Source organism: Platalea leucorodia, assembly GCF_965183815.1.
Source record: "Platalea leucorodia genome assembly, chromosome: 4".
NCBI classification, from domain to species: Eukaryota; Metazoa; Chordata; class Aves; order Pelecaniformes; family Threskiornithidae; genus Platalea; species Platalea leucorodia.
The window spans coordinates 72,345,117-72,364,505 of record NC_138826.1 but is presented as its reverse complement, the minus strand read 5'-3'; the positions used below and the strand labels follow the sequence as shown (position 1 = coordinate 72,364,505).

At 45.3% G+C, this 19,389-nt stretch overlaps 1 protein-coding gene across 1 annotated transcript; it reads left to right on the top strand.

Annotated features, from left to right (window-relative positions):
- Positions 1 to 432: 432 nt before the first annotated feature.
- Positions 433 to 18,111, top strand: DESI1 (desumoylating isopeptidase 1). Its single transcript, XM_082309409.1, has 6 exons — positions 433 to 663; positions 11,010 to 11,031; positions 11,977 to 12,046; positions 12,708 to 12,817; positions 13,624 to 13,746; positions 14,945 to 18,111. Exons 1-6 carry the CDS (start codon positions 573 to 575, stop codon positions 15,036 to 15,038), a joined length of 510 nt encoding a protein of 169 aa, XP_082165535.1. The 5' UTR covers positions 433 to 572; the 3' UTR covers positions 15,039 to 18,111.
- Positions 18,112 to 19,389: the final 1,278 nt, after the last annotated feature.

The window sequence follows — 19,389 nt, the reverse complement described above, 5'->3', positions numbered from 1 at the left end:
GGGGAGGGGCCCCGCTGCTCTTACCTGCGCTCAACCAACCGCCGCCGCCACGCGCCGCCCGCCGCTGCCCGCCACTCATCGGGGACCCGCCTCCCATAGTAACTGACCAATGGCAAGAGAGGAAGGGCGGGAAGCCGCGCCCCCTCTCCGCGTGGATTGGTTGCAGGTGGGGACCGAAGGCAGGAGCTCTGCCCGCCCTGCGCGTGGCTGCGGCTGGCAAGCCGGAAGAGGCGCCGAGCCTCCGCCAATGACAGGGGGACTTCCCCATCCCCGCCCCCGCCCCTAGCTCCGCCCCCGCGGCGCCCCCCGCGCTGCATAACGGCGCGGTGACGGGGCGGCCCGCTGGGTCGCCGGCTGCCGCGCATGCGCAGGGGCAGCGTCGCCCCTTCCGTTCCGTCTGTCACCTCAGGGCTGGCGCTGCCGCACCCGGGAGCGGCGGCGGCGGCGGGACCGGCACCGGCTCCGGCACCGGGGCCGCCCTTTCCCCTTCCCCTCCGCTTCCCGGCGCTCGGCCGGACGGCGGGTGTCTGCCAGGGCTCCGGCTGCCGCCCGGCGGCCGTGCCCGCGCCCCCATGGAGGAGCCGCTGGCCCTGCACCCCGTGAAGCTCTATGTGTACGACCTGTCCAAGGGCATGGCCCGACGCCTCAGCCCCCTCATGCTGGGTAAGAGCACGGCGCCCCCGGCCCACCCCTCCCGCCGCCGCCTCCCGGGGGCTCGCGTCCCGGTCCCCCCACCCCCCCCACCGACCGCCGTGGCCCGGCCTCGCCGCGCCGGGAAACGGGGCCGAAATCACCCTCGGGGAGGGCCTTCCCCCGCCCGGTATCGCTCTCCCGAGGGAACGGCCCGCCGGGGGAGGGCCCCCCGAGGGCGCGGGCAGCGCTCGGCCGCCGCGGGCCGCGGGGGTGGCCGGTGGCTGCAGGACGGCTTGGGAGTGTGCGGGCCTGGCCCGGGGCCCGATGCGTGGGAGCAAAGTGGGGTTTAGGTGCAGCATCCCTGTCTCCGCTGTCAGCGGGACGAGCTTTGTCAGTAAGGCAGCTCCAGGTGAACAGGCTCCAGCCTCTTTTCCTCCATCCCCCCTTTGCCGCTTCGCTGGTGTTATTTACTAAAGGCTAATTAAAAGCATTACTTAGCCCCTGAAGTGAGGGAAAGCTCGGTTCCCGACACCCCGACTGCTGTGATGCCCTGGCAGGAATGCTGAAGTGGAAGAAAGCCTTCTGCTGTTCGCAAGGCTATTGAGTTCAAACAGCTCCATGTCGTGGCAAGGCTGGACTGGGCTAGGCGTTGCACGGCTTGTGATGTCCAGCTCGTCACCTTCTCCTTCCAGAGAGCTTGTAAAAGTTTGTTGTGTGTCTTATCAAGAACGCGTGCGTTTCCAGCTGAACCTTGGACAGGGGATGCGAAGGCAACTTAGGTTTTGCTTGAAGTTTTGGAAGCGTGAGGTAGGAACGCAAGGAAAGAGTAGTTTATACCTGTTATGTGTAGACTGTGGCCCGTGTCAGACCAGCAGTCTGTGTGAGATGAGACTTCTCAACAGGCTCTGTGGCTGAACAGATGGCTCCGCGTAATCTTATTTTACAGTTTGTTGGCATTCGCTTCGCTCATCTGTCCTATGAGGAGGTTCTGTGCTTTCCTGCAAGCTTAAAATGAAAGTCCAAATAATTCTTAGCATGAGGTTTCATACATGTCAATGATAGGCTTGCAAAGTTGAGAAGAAAATATTATATAGAGATCGTATGTGATGTGCTCTGTTAGCCAGGCAGCAACAACAACTTTGGGAGATGTGTGTTTCCTGCACTGCGTAACCTCAAAACTTTTTGTGTGGTCAGAGTCGCTTCTGTTGTAGCCCTCAGGGAAGTAACTTTTCACTTGTTAGTTCATAATAGTTCATGTTTTACCTTGTGCTAAGAGTTATAAATCTTAAGATACAGATTACATGTGTGCATGATTTACCTGTGTTTGAGGTAAGCAGATTTGAATCAGTCTTATTTCAAAGTGTTGGTGCAAGCAAAGACTTGTACAGAAATAGGTTGTCACTATATGAATCTCCATGCCAGTCTTCATATTGGTCAGGCAAAGGCTTTTTAGCTCTCTTCTTACCTGTAAAGTCAATCTTGGGATCTTGTAGCTTTCTGAATTTCCATATAAAAACACTTAATGCATGACTTCATTTTTGGTGCTTTTTATGCTATCCAAAGAACAACTTAAAAACTTTGTGCTTGCAACACAGTTTTGGTGCTAAATTTCTAGGAGTCTGAGTAATGAAAAGGAAAACTTAAAAAAAATTTGAACGCGTCTCAGCAGTGTGGGAAGTGTTGCTCACTAGTACTGCCGGGTAACTAGCTGAGTTCAGACGTGTTCGTGGAACAGGGCCAACTAGGCCTGCATGGTCACGGTGACAACGCAGACTGCAGGATATTTGGGATCATGTGGATCTAGCAACTGGATTGTCCGCAAAACAAATCATTGTTTGTTCCTTTTTTCCTTCAAGTTAAGTGTCTTCTGTGCGTTTACACACAGCTCTGTCATATGTCCGGATTATTTTAGAAACCTCCCCAAGATGAAAGTGATGGAGAGAATGCTCCTCTTGTCTCACGTACACACCTTATTTTTTTTCTTGAAGAACAACAAAAACTGTTGCTACTTCTCTGTGCGACAACTTTCAGATGGTCAATAGCTATTTTTCCATTTTTTTTGTCAGTGATGTTCATAAGCTGTACGTCACCAAGGAAAGTCATAGAAATTGAAGAGGAAAGGATTTCTTAGATGATTTAGTGCTAAGCATTTGTCATCTCTAACTTATGGTGTTCTTTCCATGGATGGATACCAAGTTTGACTGAAACAATGCTTTTGCTTTGAATGATAATTTTTTAACATCGCCTATATTGAAATACGCGTGTGTTAGAGAGAAGAAACTAATACAATAACTGATTGTGCTAAGATAAATTCCTAGCGTGCTCAAAGCCAGAAGCTCAGATCCCCCTGCCAGAGGGGGATAAATCCCTTCTTACGGGGCTGACCACTGCGGGAGCATCACCACATGGTGTCTTCAGTTGTGCTAATAGGATCCAGAGGTATTATGGATTGTGTCAGTACAGCATTCAAGGATCAGCTCTCGCTACTAAACGTTATCCTGACTTTTTCAGTATCAGTTCTCTGCACTGTTGTTGAATGATGAACCCGGAAGGCAGAGCTATACAGGACTGTTCATAGTAGGCTTTAGTGACTTAGTCGTGCCCCTTGGGCACATCTTCACTTTTCTTGGCAAGTTTAGTCTTTTTCTACCAGGATTACTTTTGTTGTTCTTACTTTTCTGTGAGTTTCCTGTAATTTTCCAGTGAATATTTCTATTCTAAAGTATACATGACCAAACACTGTAGTTCAGTTGCCTTTGATATGAGAAGCGGTGTGTTTAATTTTTGTGTGGTGTTGCTCTACATGCATCTTCTCTACAGGTACTGTTCCTCCTCTCTCCCCCATTCTCAGCCTGTGAGACTACATTCGTCTGTCCAGCTACATGATCTAATAATAATAAATGTTAACTTGAATGCAATGAGATTTCTGTTTTCAAGACAGAAAGCGTATTCCACCTGATTCTGCGGAGGGTGGAGAGGAAAACAGAATAGTTCAGCTTGCGGCGATGGTTTTGAAGTAGATGTCCAAAGGCAGAGGAATCTTTAAGGAAGATTAAAATCCTGTTGCGTCATGGGCTTAAAGAAAAACGTCTTGCAGCTCTCAAAGTTCTCCTGTCCTGTAACTGAGGTTGTTGCTCATGTGACCCACAGCATGGGCAGGAACGTAGTTTACCACAGCACCTTTTGTTCAGTGTAGTATAAATTAACAGTGAGTTGACTGAGAGTATATATCGGTTGAAATTTTCAAGTGGTGCATTCAGCTGTAGGGACTTAACAGCCCAGAAGGAACTGGAGCAAAAGGTAGCTGCTAAAAGGAGGTACCTTCCGCTTTGTTCATTTTTTCTAGACACAGCGCGTTACTCTGCCTCTCCTCCACCCGTTCTGAAGAGTTTTGAATTGCTCCAGCGTAAGATTCCATCAGCTTTGCTCCAGAGCATTTGCTAGGGATTTCATGACAATCAAGTGCATTACCCTCCCCCAATCTAGCCTACTTCTTGGTCTCTCTAGGCAGCTCAAGGAGAAGGGAACTGAAGCAGGCTCCTCCCTCTCTGTTAGTTTTTTTGCTTCAGCTGAGCACCCTGGGTAGCACAGAAGAGAAAGTGCTTGACTAATTAGGATAATTTTCAGTTCAAAAAGGGCAGGAATCTTAATGGAGTGGTCTAAGGAAATTGCAACAATATGCAAAGCAATGCACTGCTAGAAATACCCACGCTGGTTGACCAAATTATATTGCTTCCAGTTCCACAGGAGACCAGTTCGCTCCTTTTTGGGGATCTTTTAGGGTCTTCTGGGGCTTGCATATCCATTGCAGAGCATAGATATGTTGTTAAAAATACTAAGCTTCCTATTATTTCCTTACCTTATGGCTCAGGAACAGGTGTTGTTGATGGGCACTAAGTGCCCATCTCCTTGTATAATTCCTTCGTGTCTCAGAACTCTTGTGCCCTTCAGTCTAATAATTTGGATTCATATACAAAGACCACTTTCATTTCATATTTAAAATGCACAGGAATAAACTATATCGTGTGGCCCTCAAGATTAACAAATTAACTGTGCCAGTAAAATAGATTGGCGAGCATCTAATCTCCCTTCTGCTTGGCCTTCCAGACAAATCCAAGCATGGAAGTAATCCCATTTGATTGTATTCTAAAATTATGTGGGCTTGCTTGCTTCTTTTAAAATACCCTCATATCCTAACAGTGACAGTCTCCTGAATCAGTTGTACAACAAACAAATCTAACTAACTACTTCATTCTCCACATTCTTGTGACTAGGCTGAGGGTCCTGGAATTGTTTAATGCATTTGAATGTTGTATTTTTCTCATAGGTTTCTGGCTCATGTAAGTACCATGAAAGTATTTGAGCTATGAATGTTATAAAGAAAAATAACAGCAGATAAAAACCTTGTTTACTTGCCAGATGATACTCTGCCTCATTCAAACAATTTGAATCTTTGAGATGCTTAAGCACACAGATCTATGTTGAATTGGCATCCCCTCCTGAGTTCTAGTGAATATTTTCAGGAAAGATGCGTATAAGCACCTCAGCAAGTAAAACAAACAAACAAACAAAAAAACAACACCCAAACAAACAAAACAAATAAACAAAAAAAAAAAACCCAAACACTTAAAGATCAGGTATATGATCAGGTTTCCAAAGACTGACAAGCTGTCACCCTGAACTCTCACAGTAACTTTCATGTCCATGTTCGTGGTCTGTGACAAACACAAGGCAGCTTGACTTGCATTAGCTCGTAATGGCAGCAGATCAAATTAAGCTGAATTGCTTCACATTTACTTCAGGCTAAGCTTGCACACAGGCAATTACTGTGGGACAGCTGATACGTGGTAATGTGACCATGTGCACTAATTGTTGTATGATTAAGTGTGTACATCTAAATTTGCAATGCTCTTTCCTGCTCAACAGCCCTCTGTCCCTTGAAATATTTAAACTGTTTAGGCATCTTGATGTTTCTCTGTTGTACCTGGATGAACAGTAGATGCCCGAAAGAGAGTCATCCCATCAGGACATTCCTATTCTGCATTATATGCTTGTGCATCATTTGGATTAGCTTTGCTGTAGATATTGAGTGAAGGGTAATGCCTGCAATTCACAGGCTTTTGCAGCTCAAATGGAAATTACTGGGGAATCAGACTTTTCTATATAGTTATAGACAGCCTCAGGTTATGAGTAAATGTGTTGGTTTTGGTGGCGGTACCAGTGTGTAGTTGTGCCCATGTTGCAGCGTGCCACGGGAGTTTGGAGTGTTGTGGCAAGGAGTGGAAGAGCATGAAACACGATGATGTCTGCCAGTATCCCAGATGGTATTACTTCTTTTGGACCACTCAATTGACTACGGGGTGTAAGCTCTGTTGCACTGTAGGATTATTTGGGGAGGCTCCCTGGCAAGCTTGACCACCTGCTTTTTTAAGCTGGACAGTGCTGCCAGAAGCAGCTTCATGGGAAAGTGTTGCTGCCAGGCCTGGATACAACTTGTGCCTTAGCACTGCTGCAGCGGTACTGTACTGATGTTCTCACTTGGGCAGCTGGCTGTGGAAACAGAGCAGTGCCGATCTTTGCTTTGTCATACTGTTGGGGCTGCTATGTGTATTAAGCCTTCAGAGGCTGCAAGCGATGTATTTTGTATGTAGTGGGCAACGTCCCGCAGAAGGCAAGACGTAACTCCTTAGTGCAGGCCGCCCTGATTGCTTTATGTGAGCTTGTTAGGAGTGGCAGTGGTTGCGAGCTGTCACCTGTTCTGTGCAATGTCTGAGTTTGAGACGGGCAAGAAGAGTCATGTAGGAGGATCACCAACAGAGGCAAAACTTCAGGAGGGAAATGATGGTGTCCGTGAAGGTCCGTACAGAGCCTCTTACGCGATGCAACAGACAAAGGACATTGAGAGTCTTGCTGAGCAGCAGGGAAGGGAGCTGCCCAAGTTCCTCAGAAGCTGGGGGCCACTGACTTATTCCTCTGTCAGTCAGTTTGGAGTTGAGATGACAACAGCCAGCTGTGCAGCATTGGAAACTGCAGCCGCATACCAAACGTTCTTGGTCTTGGATGTCTCTGGGTGATGCGTGTGTGGTCAATAATGGCAGGCTTCTTAGGCATGGGATTCCCCAACGGTGTTGTCATTGGAGAGGCTTGCACTGCCTCTGACCAAGTACAGTCCACCAGGGGCAGAAAGGGATTTTATTTTGTCTGCAGAAGGCTGGAGAGCTACCACGGATGCCTTGTTGTCATCAGTGCTGCAGATCTGGCATGTGTTCTCCACAATGCCGGCCTGGTTAATGTCTTACAGGAGCTGAGCAAAAATAGCAGGTCAGCAGCTGCATTAAGATCATCAAACCAGTGCCTGGCACAAACTGACCTAGCTGAGCAGCCTCAGACAGACCTGCCTTGTGAAGATAGGCGGCTTCACTTGCCAAGAGCTGTTCTGTTATTGCCCTGGCAGTTGCTGCCTGTTGTGGGCTACGGATTTTGTGTGTAGCAGCCAGAGAGGAGCCCCCAGGGTTGGACTGCAGTCTAATGCATAGTCCCTTATCTGAATTCTGTTTGGGTTTTGTTTGTACAATAAGAGAATTGCACTGGTGGAAAGAGACCTCTGGAGGTCCTGCTCAAGGTAGATCCAGCGAGAGCAGATTCTTCAGGGCCCTGGGCAGCTGAGTTCTGAGTATCTTCAAGGATGGAAGTGCCACATGCTTTCTGGACCCGTGCCCCAGTGTTTGACCACCTTCATGGTAATTTTTTTTTTCCCCCCTCTTAACGAGTTGGGAATTTCCCATTTTCCAGCTAACATGTGTTGCCTTTCACTGTGCTCCTCTGAGTAGAACAAGGCTGCCTTTCCTCCATACCCATTAGGTAGTTGTAGACAGCAATAAGGACTCTTGGTCTTCTCTTCTCGAGGCTGAACAGACCAGTTCTCTCAGCCGGTCTTCAATACAGCAAGTGCTCCAGCCCAGTATGTCAGTGTCATTTGTACTGGGGGGATCCAAAAGTGGGCACAGCACTCCAGATGTGGTCTCGTAAGTGTTGAATAGCATGAAAGAGTTGCCTCCCTTGAGCTGCTGGCTGCAGTCTTGCTAGAGCAGCCCAATGTGTGGTAGCCTTTGCTGCAATGATTTTTTTCAAGTAGGTGTTGTAATTGCACGAGCAGGTTCCCGGCAGCACCTGTGACATTGTCAGCATCTGCTATAATTCTTTCGCCTGCACACAGAATATAGGTGCAAAGTGGCAACTTTGTGGAAAGCCTTTTATCGTTGTTTGCTGGGAATGTGTGTGAAAGTAAATATTAAGACGTTCTTTTTCCATTTAGCATGCAAAAGGGCAGATACGATTCTAGTATGTGCTGCCTTTGAAACGGTTTGTTTCTCTGCCCTGAAGGATAAAGTTCAAGTTTCTAGTGGAAAACGGTGATTTATTGTGAACAAATCTGTAATCATTTATTAACAGATACACAGAACACTTAACTATGCAAAGCTAAGTGGTCGAGCCTATCGTAGGCCAGCTGCTAAAGTTAGGGCAGTGCACTATACCCTACCTCGCGTGTTGCTGATGAGCCTGCAGCGTCACTGGTTTGTGGCAGCTCTGGAGTGCAAGGCGAAAGCTCTGATGGGGAAGGTGTGGAACAAGGGCCAGAGGATCGAGGAGCACAACAGCGTGGGACACACTAAAGGGGCAGCAAATGCTCCTGAGGTGCTGCAACACACTGCTCTGCTTCTCTCATCGTTGCTACTATCTTTTGGCCTTCATCCTACTCCATGCCTACGTTTCTGTGCGACGGGTTGACAGTGAATATGCTTGCTGCCTGGCTGTGATCCATGGTAGTGACAGATCAGTCCACCTACTGCAAAACTGTGTGTGCTCGCTTCGACTGATGTCTCTATTGTCACAACAGCCTTTTCCCTGCCTCCACTCTTACATGACGCTCGTCTGAAGCAGATATCTATCTCTGTGCCTATTTTGCTTCAGTCTTGAGCGGGGAAAAAATATGGTAGTGATTGTTTATTACTTACTTTGACACATAAACATCATTTCCTCAGAACTCTTGAAGGACATCCTCATCGGTTTTGTTCCTCCATTTTACCCAGTCCTGATGATGACAGAAAGTTGGTTTTGCCCAAGATAAAGAACTCATAAAGAACTACTGCTGCTTCGAAGTAGCATATTCACTCCTGGCACTCACAGACCAAAGCAGCCCTGACAGAGGAGTAGGAGGGGATAAATGCCCCAAGACCCTCTGCCTACAGAAGGGGAAAGGCAATGCCTCTGCCTCCCTGTAGGCCGTTGATGCCATGGCACCGATCTAAGTAAGGAAAATCGGAGAATGTCTTTCTGCAGCACAAGTGGAACTGGGACAACGTACCCCATCAACTGCTACCGCACCAGGGATCTTAGAAGAAGCTGGACACCAACAGAAGAAGAGTGACCCCTGAAGTTTCAGCAGAGAAGCCAGCATCCTGGAGGCTGAGGGATGAAATATTGCTCTGTCAAACTACTGTTTAGCTTTAGGCCCCTGATACACTAACTGGGGCCCAGTGTGTAATGTTCTGCTTCCTCTTTGGGAGTCATGGGGGAAGAGCAGGGGAATGCAACTGAGCCAAACTTCATTCTTACCAAACTTTTTTTTAAGGAGTGGAATAATTTATTGTTATTCTGAGCATCTGATTCCAGCCTTTGGAAAAGCAGTTGCAGTGCACTTTCAGCATCATAAGCTGTGGGAATACAAGCAGGGCAGCTGGTGGAATAGTTGCTAGGGAGAAGCAAGGCTGACAGTGTGATGAGGGATGCAGCCAAATCCTGACTTAAGGTCAGTTAAGGCAGCGGCCCTCAAGATAGCTAAGAAAAGCCTGAATGTCACAAGCATTCGAATAAAACGTTAAAAAAAAAAAAAAAAAGACCACAGCTCTGAGGCTGTGTTTAAAGGAGGAGGATAATATCTAGACATAACGGCCTGGAATTCAGGAAGCAAGAAGGTCTGTGGTTAGCTTTGGGAGGCCTGAAGCTGGTGTGATGCAAACAGATGGTGTCCAAACCAGAGCAAAGCCTGTTGGCCAAAAGTTAAACAATCAGTGCTTTCTGAACAAATTTTTACTAGAACAGTGCCTCTCATGTTCAGGTAGCTTTTTTTTATCATGTCTACAGTGTTTTTTTATGTAATTCTGGAAAACCTGCAGATGACTTTAGCAGATCATCACATCACATTCTGGTATCTAAAAGTTGGACAATAACAGCAAAACATCTTGGAAGAGGTGCTGCTTGGTTATAAAGGACAGTGGTGTGGGAAGTGGTCTGCTGGGGGAGAATGCTTATACACGGAGGCTGACTAAAAGGATCAGGAGCTTGCTGCAAGCAAGCAGAAGCTACTGCAGAGGAGCACTCAGTCTACTGCTTGGGTTCGGGAGAATACCACGTGTTGGTATGCATGCAGTTTTTCTGTTCTAAATCCACTTTTCTGGGTGTTGTGCACCTCGTTTGGCAAAATAAAGTTATGGCACTTCTGTCGTAGCATGCTGTTGCTGCCTAGAAGTTTACAAAGGGGTATGATACCAGGAACCAAGCTTTTAGGTTATGATAGATAAAATAATTGAGCCTAGAGCAGTAACAGCTGGTGACCCTTTGAAGAGAGGTTTGGTCTTGAGATCCTACCATGAACACGGAGAGGTTTAGGTTTCCCACTTCTAGGAAACTGGAAAAGCATTTCAGAAGGGACTTTTCCTCTAAGACACAATAATATTATCAGTTTAGTGGTGCCTGAAGCAAGTCTTTATTGCTGTGTTCTACAAAACACACAATTTTATAACTTGAATAAATTTTGACCCTGCACTTCTCCCTCCCAGCTCCCACTTAAACTGTTAATTTTTAAGGGCAGGGGGAGGGAGGGAGGGAGTGAGGGAGGGAAGGAAAGGAGGAGGCTATGGAATAGATTACAGAGACTGTCACCACAGATCATATGTTCAAGTCAGATCTCTCATCAGCTACTGAAAAAGAAAACTGAATGCTCTGTGCTGGCTCACTGCCTGCACTTATGAAATCAGTGTAAAATTCAACTCTTCTGGTCATGACTGAAGACTGTAATTTTAGGAAAGGGTTTCTTTTCTTGGTCTGTAGACAAAAGCCCAAGGAAGGTAAGCACTGGCAGGATAGGATGGCATTGCCACCTCTGCATGCAGGAGGAAAAAAGTCCAGCAGTAGTGTGGACAGAGTAGTTCATTTGAAAGACAGACACTCTGTTTCTTTAGAAGCAACTCTGGGATGAAATCTTTGGTATTACTGTCATGGTGAAATAATAAGCGTGGTTCCTAACTGGCTGACAGAAAGTAGGCTGAAATCTGGAAAATACGTTGCTAATAACTCTTTTTTTTCTCTGCATACAGGGAAACAGCTGGATGGCATTTGGTAAGTGACTAGATTTAAATTGCATAATGTGTGTTAAACACTGTGTGGTGTAGGAGGTATTTTCAATGGGATTATATATGCTTCAGAACTTAAGAACATTTTGGTGCTGAAGAGAGACCAAGGCACTTTCTGTTCCTGAATAGAGATTGACAGTAAGATGATGTACAGTCAGGTGCTGGTTAAACTTCTCCATTCAAAGGTCAGTGGACCCCATGAAAAAAAGTGTTGGTAGTAGTTGTTGCGTTTTAGAGCACTTGTAGACTTTTTCAAGGGTAGGATGTTGTCCTTGTCCCAAGCACTTTGTCTTCTAATTGCAGGCATGACTAAACATGAGAGTAAAAGAGTAGGTGGGAAGAAGGTATTGCAGAATCAGGCCTTCTGGCACATAAGAGCAGTGGCTACATTCGGTTACGAAACACCCCCCAACTTGCTATAATTCATATCAAGAGTTTTTTTTTTAAAAAAAAAAAAAGGCAAAAAACAAACAACAACAAAAACCCCTTTTTCTCTTTATTGATCCATCTCCAGTGATTGTCTGACCTTCTTCTCAGTCAGTGTCTATCAGCTGTACTTCTGTCAGTGTGGTCGCAGGGCTAGCTCTGTCTCTCTATCTCTGTGACTTCACCCTCAACCCTTTAGCTGAAAGAGGCTGCTGGAGATCTCATGCTGGTGTGGAAATCCCTCTCTTCCTATCTTCCTTCATGCTTGGGCACCTAGCTAAGCTTGTTCTTTCCCAACCACTTACAGAGTTACAGTAGGCTTGATAATCATTGCTTCCATATCCATTCATGTCCCAGCAGATCCTGTTCCTACTCACAGAAACACGTTGATGTTTTCTTTCAGTTATTCACTTCATTATGTCCTTGAGCACGTAAATCACAGGTAAATTTATGTGCTAGGTTAAATATTTCCTTTGTTTCACCTGCTTTTTGTTCTATGTGGCAGGCACACCTCCATAATAGTCCATAAGGATGAGTTCTTCTATGGCAGTGGAGGAATCTCCAGCTGTGCACCTGTAAGTTAAACTTATTTTTCTGATAAGATAATTTTGTTATAGGGTTACCTGATCAGAATTGCTTGTGTCACTGTCTTTTAGAAAAGCAGCAAGAGGCTTCTGAGTTCAGCCAGATGGGGCTGCTTCCCATGGTTGCCCAGGGCATCTGAGGAAAAGGGAGCATGGACAGTGGGTTTAAGCCCAACTAAATACAGGTTGGGGGTTGTTTCTGCTGGTAGAGTCTATCTATCCAAGACAGCTTCTGCAGCTGCATTGCCGGTGACGCCTTGTCTAATTCTGTATCGATAGGTTTTACATGCAGACTTGGCAACTCAAGGCATGCTTTTTAAGATTAAAAAAAAAAATCATGATGCTTTGTCAGATCTGTCTGTTCTTGGAGAGGCAAAACTGATGGGCCATTCTTCTAAAGCAGAATTTTGCCATAGCTTAGAGTTTTCAGCACAAAGAGCCAAGTATACAAGCTGAAATATAAGCTGCATGTTACTTCTCATTCTCTGAGTGCAGAACAGGGGAGGCCCCTGGGGCTTTTTTTGCTTGACAAACATACCAAAAGTACCTCCTTTTGTGCCTGAACAAGCCACAATAGATTTCTTCAGTAGAGTCCTCCAAAAGAATTCAGTCTATCCATTTAACATTGTCTTCTGGCTGTGAATTTTTACAGGGAGGGACACTTCTTGGCCCCCCAGACTCAGTCGTTGACCTGGGGAACACTGAAGTCACAGAAGAAATTTTTCTGGAATATCTTTCCTCTTTGGGGGAGTCTATGTTCCGGTAAGTAGCAGCTTGTACTAGAAAATCTGTATAACAAAAAAAGCCTTTAGGGGGAGGGGTGCAGAATGGAGGAAGGTATTGTGAAACCAGTCCTGCTCACGAAGCTTTCTCTGCTTAGTGTATTATTTGGTACTCTCCAAGTATGAGGCTGGAACCAATGCACCGATACAGAAGGAGCTACCAGCTAGGCAACCCTCTGGTGTGCCAGCCTTGAGCTAGGCTGGGAAAGCATTCTGCCAGGAAGTCTTTCACACTGTTTTTCGTAAAATGGAATAATGCCTGAAACGCTTTTGAGAGAATCACCGGGGAAAATGAAGGCACTGTATGAAATATTTCAGTAAATAGTGCTTTGCCCCATCAGTCATAGGTGATGTGCTGTAGTAAAGCTGCCAACTTTCAGCAGCCTTGTAGTAAAGCAAGGTCTTGACTGTTAAAGAGTATTCCTGTTCTTGTGAGAATAGGAAAGGGTAGCATTTAGTGTTCTGGCTATATTTCAGTGTCAGTAATTCCTGTGATTTCTCGTTATTCCTTCTGTGGTTTTAATTGAAGAAACCTGACGTCACTTATCCTCCAAAAAAACATTGTGTAAAGTCAGTGATGCAGAGAGATGTCATTTTCTGCCCTGATCCATTTGAATTTGAAAGTGAATTGATGTCTGTATTTTACCTATTTGTCTTAGAATTCTTTGTGGGGAAAAAAGTGCTAATGTAAGGAGCTATTCCTCATCAGGGGTCTAAGTTTTTCTGCTTGTCAGACTTACTGCTAAGTCTGTCTTTTTATGTTTCAATCCCTTTCCTGTGGCACAGAGGAGAGTCTTATAATCTCTTTGAACATAACTGCAACACCTTCAGTAATGAAGTGGCACAGTTCCTGACAGGAAGAAAAATCCCTTCCTACATCACTGACCTTCCAGCTGAAGTTCTTGCCACGTGAGTATGCATGCCGCTCCTCTCTGTAGCGTATTGCTTCATGCTAATGCTTAAACATTTGACAGAGCCAGCGGTACCAGTTTCTGCTGGCTCTCTCCGAGAACCAGCATAAGATTAAGGAGAGGGTGCTATTTGCTGTGCTTCAACGCTTACAACGCTATACGACAAGTGCTGACTGGCACTGGCATTACTAAGACGACAGGAGAAGGTTGTTCTTCTGCCTTTAACTTAAACTAGTTGTTTTGTGATGGTCTCTCATACCTGACCAGACAAGCATAGCAAGTTTCAGAAAATGATGCAAGTTTTTTTGTCTTAGGAAACAAGTATCTGTTAAAGGTCACTTCTCTTACTCTAAGCACCATAATTGCAGTGGAGGTGTCAGCTTTGCTTGTGAAGAGGCAGGGGAGGTGTAATTTTAAAATTAACACTGCAATTTTAAAGCTAGGACTGGATGGAAAAAGAGGATATGAAAAAGAGGAAATTAAGAATTCCTGCCTGGTAGTTCAGCTCAACTTCTTGTTTGTTTTTTTTCCTTTTTTTTTTTTTTTTTTTTAAACTCTCAGCTAGTGAGGATCACAGTGGGATGATTTGAGCTCCATCATTTAGGTCCTATTTCTCGTAACAATGGTATACCACATTATTTGGGAGACCCATGTCTTTTACTCTGGGCTCTTATCGCTACAGATCTCTCAAAATCAGATAAAGTCTGTAACAGACTGAGTCATATTGAAAGATAAACCAGGTGCTACAGATTGCAACAGAAATTATTCTGTGAGTGTTGGACCATTGTCTTATAAGGGAGCCAGAGGCTATTCTTCTAGCAGTCTTTAATATTGATGTGGTACTTAATTGAGCACTGCAGTTGCATAACGGGGATTTCGTTTGCACACTTAAAGTAGAATGAATTACTAAAAGCCAGTTTCAGACACAGTTGTTACCACATTAGCAGTCTGGGCATGTTAGGACTCAGAACTAGCTTATATAAAATCATGTTTAAGATTCTTAGTTATTGAACGGTAAACTCTCTTTAATAGGTTAAATTAGTTTGCTTCAGTTTGCAGTGGAAGTCTGTTCTTCAAATTTGCTTCTACAGTGTTGGTTTGATTGCACCTTAGGAAGTGAGTGCACTTCAGTAGTAAACGGGAAAAGTTGTTCATCAAGTAAGCTATTTGAGATGTTTATTTCTTTACCTTCTCAGACCTTTTGGACAAGCTTTAAGGCCCCTCCTGGACTCCATCCAGATCCAGCCACCCGGAGGAAATACCTTCAGCAGACATAATGGACAGAGCTAACAGGAGTGACCCAGTGTGCCCAGCCTCACCAGGCCTCTTCCTTTTTAAACATGAATCTACCAGATTTCTATTTTATAATTTCCCATCAGAATTAACTCTACAGAAGTTACAAGACACGTTTTAAAATTTCCTAGGGAGAGGATTTATCAGGGTGCATGTAAGACAACGCTACCAAAAAGATTGCCATAATTTCTAATGCTATTATACTAATTTATAAAGGCTGTCTTGTCCGAGTAGGCTGACACTTTCTAAGTAACTCCCATGCTAGTAAGTGGGAATTCATTCCATGAGCATTCAGGGGCCCATTACACAATTTGGAGTAAATAAGGGGATGTCCTAGCCATCCCTTGCAGGCTTGCATCTCTTTCTCCTGTCACTGCCTATGTTATGGGGATATTTGCTGAAGTCTGCAGCAAAAAGACAACGGAAGTGTTGGTAGCCTAGGAGGTGAAGGTGTCCCAGGATTAGTCTTCTGCATATTTCATTGACATTGTTATTTGCTCAGGGGAAAAGCTGAACTCATCTGATTAGAATATTTGCAGTGGCAGCCATGTGGGAAGGGTGATCAAGCTGAACTGTCTGTCAGTGTCACGCTCAAAAGCTGAAACTTTCCGTGGGACTAGCTGTGTGTAGGAGGGAGGCTGGAGCTGAAGGTTACCGAGAGCCTCGTAATGCTAGATCCAAGAGTTACGGGAAAGAACCAGCTGAAAGAACAGAATCTCATGAGCAGAAGCGGTGGAAACAAATTTCAGGTGAAAGTAAAACGAAGTGAAATGTTTCCTTTTCTCGCATGTAAGCTTATCAGCAGATAGACAAAACCTTGTTAACTATTTACCTTTGCATAAGAGCTGGGGTTTTTTTCTTACCAAGCCAGAGTTACAGTACAGTAAAGCAGGAATAGCATGGCAACTGCACGATAATATAAGGTGGACCAATTCTGCGTTCCATATCTAGTTCCAGACACAGTAGTAGTTCTGACTTTCTTTGATATTGCTGTCCTTTCCAAAGCAGTCAAGCACATCACAGAGAGGGCTCTGCTTAAGTGTAAGAGATATAGGTGGTAGGTCTCCCCCAATGTAAAGAAAATGAGGAAGAGTAAAATTAAGCTTTTCTACAGAACAATTGCGTTTGTTGGGATACATGCAGAAGCAGTCCTGTCCTTAGACTGACGTTAGACTGTATCAATACTGCATCTTCTAGTTTAAGATTCTTATAGCTTTGCAATTATTTGCAGTGGAAAAAAAGATCAGGGGAATGAAAGAATAGGCCCACTGATTTCTTTTCATGCACGTATATACACTATTTTCCTGAACAATTTTGTAGCAGTTACATTTAGGAAGGAACACAAGAAAGACTTCGGACAAACCCCAAAACATTGCTGATGCTCCATAAATGGGGATTGCACGTCCCAGATGCTGCTGAAAAAGCATCTATGCAAATGTATAGCCCTTTGTCCAGTGCTTTGTTGTGAAAAGTATTGCTGCAAGTTCAGTCCTGCATCTCAAGCTTCCTGCACTGGAGACTTCCTGCATACCTAAAGGAGATGTCTTTCCTTTGCTGGGCTCTTTCTCCCAGAATAATACAGTTTGATAAGTTTCTCACACTGTTACTTGGTGCGGACTATAATGGCTCATATTTTTGAGGGGATGGAATGGAAAAAAACTGCAATTTAGTCACTCTAACAAATCCTCTGTTGCCCTGCACCTTGTGGAGTCACTGCACAAGTGGCAATAGGGTACTGTCAGTCCATTTTGCAGTTTTGTGTGTACCTGCTCTCAGCGCACAGCAGTGGCCCTTGCAGCCCAGATTTTTTTTTTTTCCTTGTCATTCTCTGCTTGTGCCATCAGCTTCTCCTTAAGCATTTCATTCGCTGGACTGGACTTGGAGACAACTGTAGCAGTTAGTACAGATCGGTTTATATAAAAGCTTTCAATCTTTCCCCATCAAAATGTCCTGTTTGCAGAAAGCATTCTATAATACATCATTTATGAATGCCTTTTGGTGCTCCTGGAAGAAGGAGTAGGTCTTTTTTCTGCTAAGCCATAGTTTCATTTGGTTAATATGGTTATGTTCTCCAGTCTTTTCCCATACCTATTCTGTGAGGAGTAACCAGTCTCTCATCTTAATACACACCGTGACTGTGCCACAAAATGCTGTAGCATGTTAGAGATCTTGGAGCTTCCTCCATTGAAGAGGTATACTCAAGCTGATACAGTGCAGCCCAACATCTAGGTATGCTAGTTTGGTACCTGCAAGCAGCACAGCTGTGGTTGCTTGACTTTCAGCAAACTGTCACTTCAGGTGCAGCCGCCTGTGGCGGAAGCACTGGTGCCACGGTTTCTGCCCCACACTCTTGCACAATGGGGATATCCCCTGTATGTTCACCACTTTAGAGGTCCTGAGCCTGATTTCTGCTTGGCTGCCTACTTCAGGACTTTTTACATCCTCTCAGGAGGCAGGAAAGAAAAGGAAGATGTTCACCCCATGTGTTTTGCAATCTGCCTTTTCCCCTCCTGAGCAGCCGCTTTGCAGAGATAATGCTGCTACTTTAAGGTCACTGGGTAAAATTTCACTTGGCCATATAGTGTTTGCAATAGCCAAGGAGCTCCTAGAGGGTCTCCTGGGCTCGGGACCGACTTTGTGTTTTGTGGCAAAAGAAGTGTAGGAGGGAATCCAAGCACACAGCTTGGCCTTACTGGGTAACGAGACCCCTGTACCTTGTAGGCCTCTTAGGAAACCCATTTTCTCCGAAGATGGTTACGCGTAAATTGCAGGACTGCGCCCCCAACATTCCACCCAGCCACACCTACTCATAGGAACATAAACTAGACTGAGAAGTGTATGTAAGTGTATATAGGTGATGAACTTCAGCCAGCTGATTCACAAAGGGGCAGGGAAACTGAACTCCTGAAAGGGAACAGAACCCTTTTGCCCACACTTATTATTCTGTCTCGTATCGCTGGGGTTCCCCCGTGCCATTTTAAAAATGTTAATAATGTCTTTAGGCAGAAAGTGATGTTTTGATTTATTTGTGGTTTGTTTTTTTTTTTTTTCTATTACAATAAAAAGAAATACAGCAAGTTTTCCTGTTTGAATGTATGTGTCCACACAGCTGCCCAGCAAATGCAGCTTACTAGAAGTCATCATCTTCACTCTGGTCCCAGCTGGAAAGTGCAAGATGAGAAACTGTCCGAGCAGTCTGTGCCAGGTACTGCTACTGGAAGTAGCGGTGGCTACTGCCCTTTGCTAGAACTGGTCACAGGCAATATTCTTCTTTAAGCTTGGGGAAATTTTCCTTCCGTAAGCACCGTGGTATCTTATCAAGACCACGCTCCTGAGGCTTGACACGGCTTGGATGAGGTGAGCGAAGGCTGGACAGTAAGTGTTCTGTCAGCACGGGTTTTGTGCAGCCCTTCCTCATCTAAGCGTGCAAGAACAAAATGTCTAATCTCTGCTGTTGAAGAAAAGGCCCAACAGAGCTTAAACATAGGAAAAGGCTCTAAGCTTTTCCTGATTGTCTTGATGCTACTACTTTCAAAAGGAAAAAGGCAGCTTTAAGAAGTAGACTTCATGGCTGGGTTCCTCTGGAGCTGCAGAGGGGATAGTGGTGAGGATTTTGTAGCACAGCCCATTGTGCCTCTGCCGGTGGGCTGTTAAGGAGCAGGGGAAATACCTGGCTCTGGGGAGGAAACGAATTCTGCTTCGTTTAGCCTTCTGAATGCTTATCGATGGCATGCAAATGATAAACCACACAGTTTGCTGTTTGTATAACAGCCTGTATCAGTGTAATACAGAAAGGGGCTTTAACAAAGATTCACGACTGTGGTTATTTTGGGCTGTGTTATTCAGATGTGGTGCTGGTTTGCTATCAAGTACCAGTACTAGCCCCACATAAAATACCTGGGAACATGTACAAAAGGAAAACCTTGACCTTAATGGCAGCCCCGGACAGTGTAAGCCAGCACTCACAGCCACTTAACTCCTAAACTTCAATCAATATATTTCCCTGTGCTGCTAGTAACAGAGATTTTATGCATGACAGCAGCTGCTGCCTACCCGAGCAGCAATCAAGGGAACATATCAAGAGTGGTTTAAGTGCAAAGTATTAAATAACCGAAACAGCCGCAGCAGCCCTGTTCTCAGAGCTAACCCAGATGAAGGAGCAAGCGCAACTGTACGCAGCTGTGCACTTCACCAAAAGGCAGAATCGTACTCGGGGCAGGGGGGAACCAAGATGGCACAAGTCCTCACCAGCTGACACCAAATGGCAGTCGGGGTGCTGGGAGAGGTGTTTGGACTTGAACAGAGTTTCTAAAGCGGTGTGAAAAATCAGCTGGAGAAAGCACAGCAG

Coding starts and splice junctions, on each gene's coding strand:
- DESI1 (XM_082309409.1), top strand. CDS start 573: ATGGAGGAGCCGCTGGCCCTGCACCCCGTGAAGCTCTATGTGTACGAC. Junction 11,032..11,976: donor AAACAGCTGGATGGCATTTG/GTAAGTGACTAG, acceptor TCTATGTGGCAG/GCACACCTCCATAATAGTCC. Junction 12,047..12,707: donor GAATCTCCAGCTGTGCACCT/GTAAGTTAAACT, acceptor GAATTTTTACAG/GGAGGGACACTTCTTGGCCC.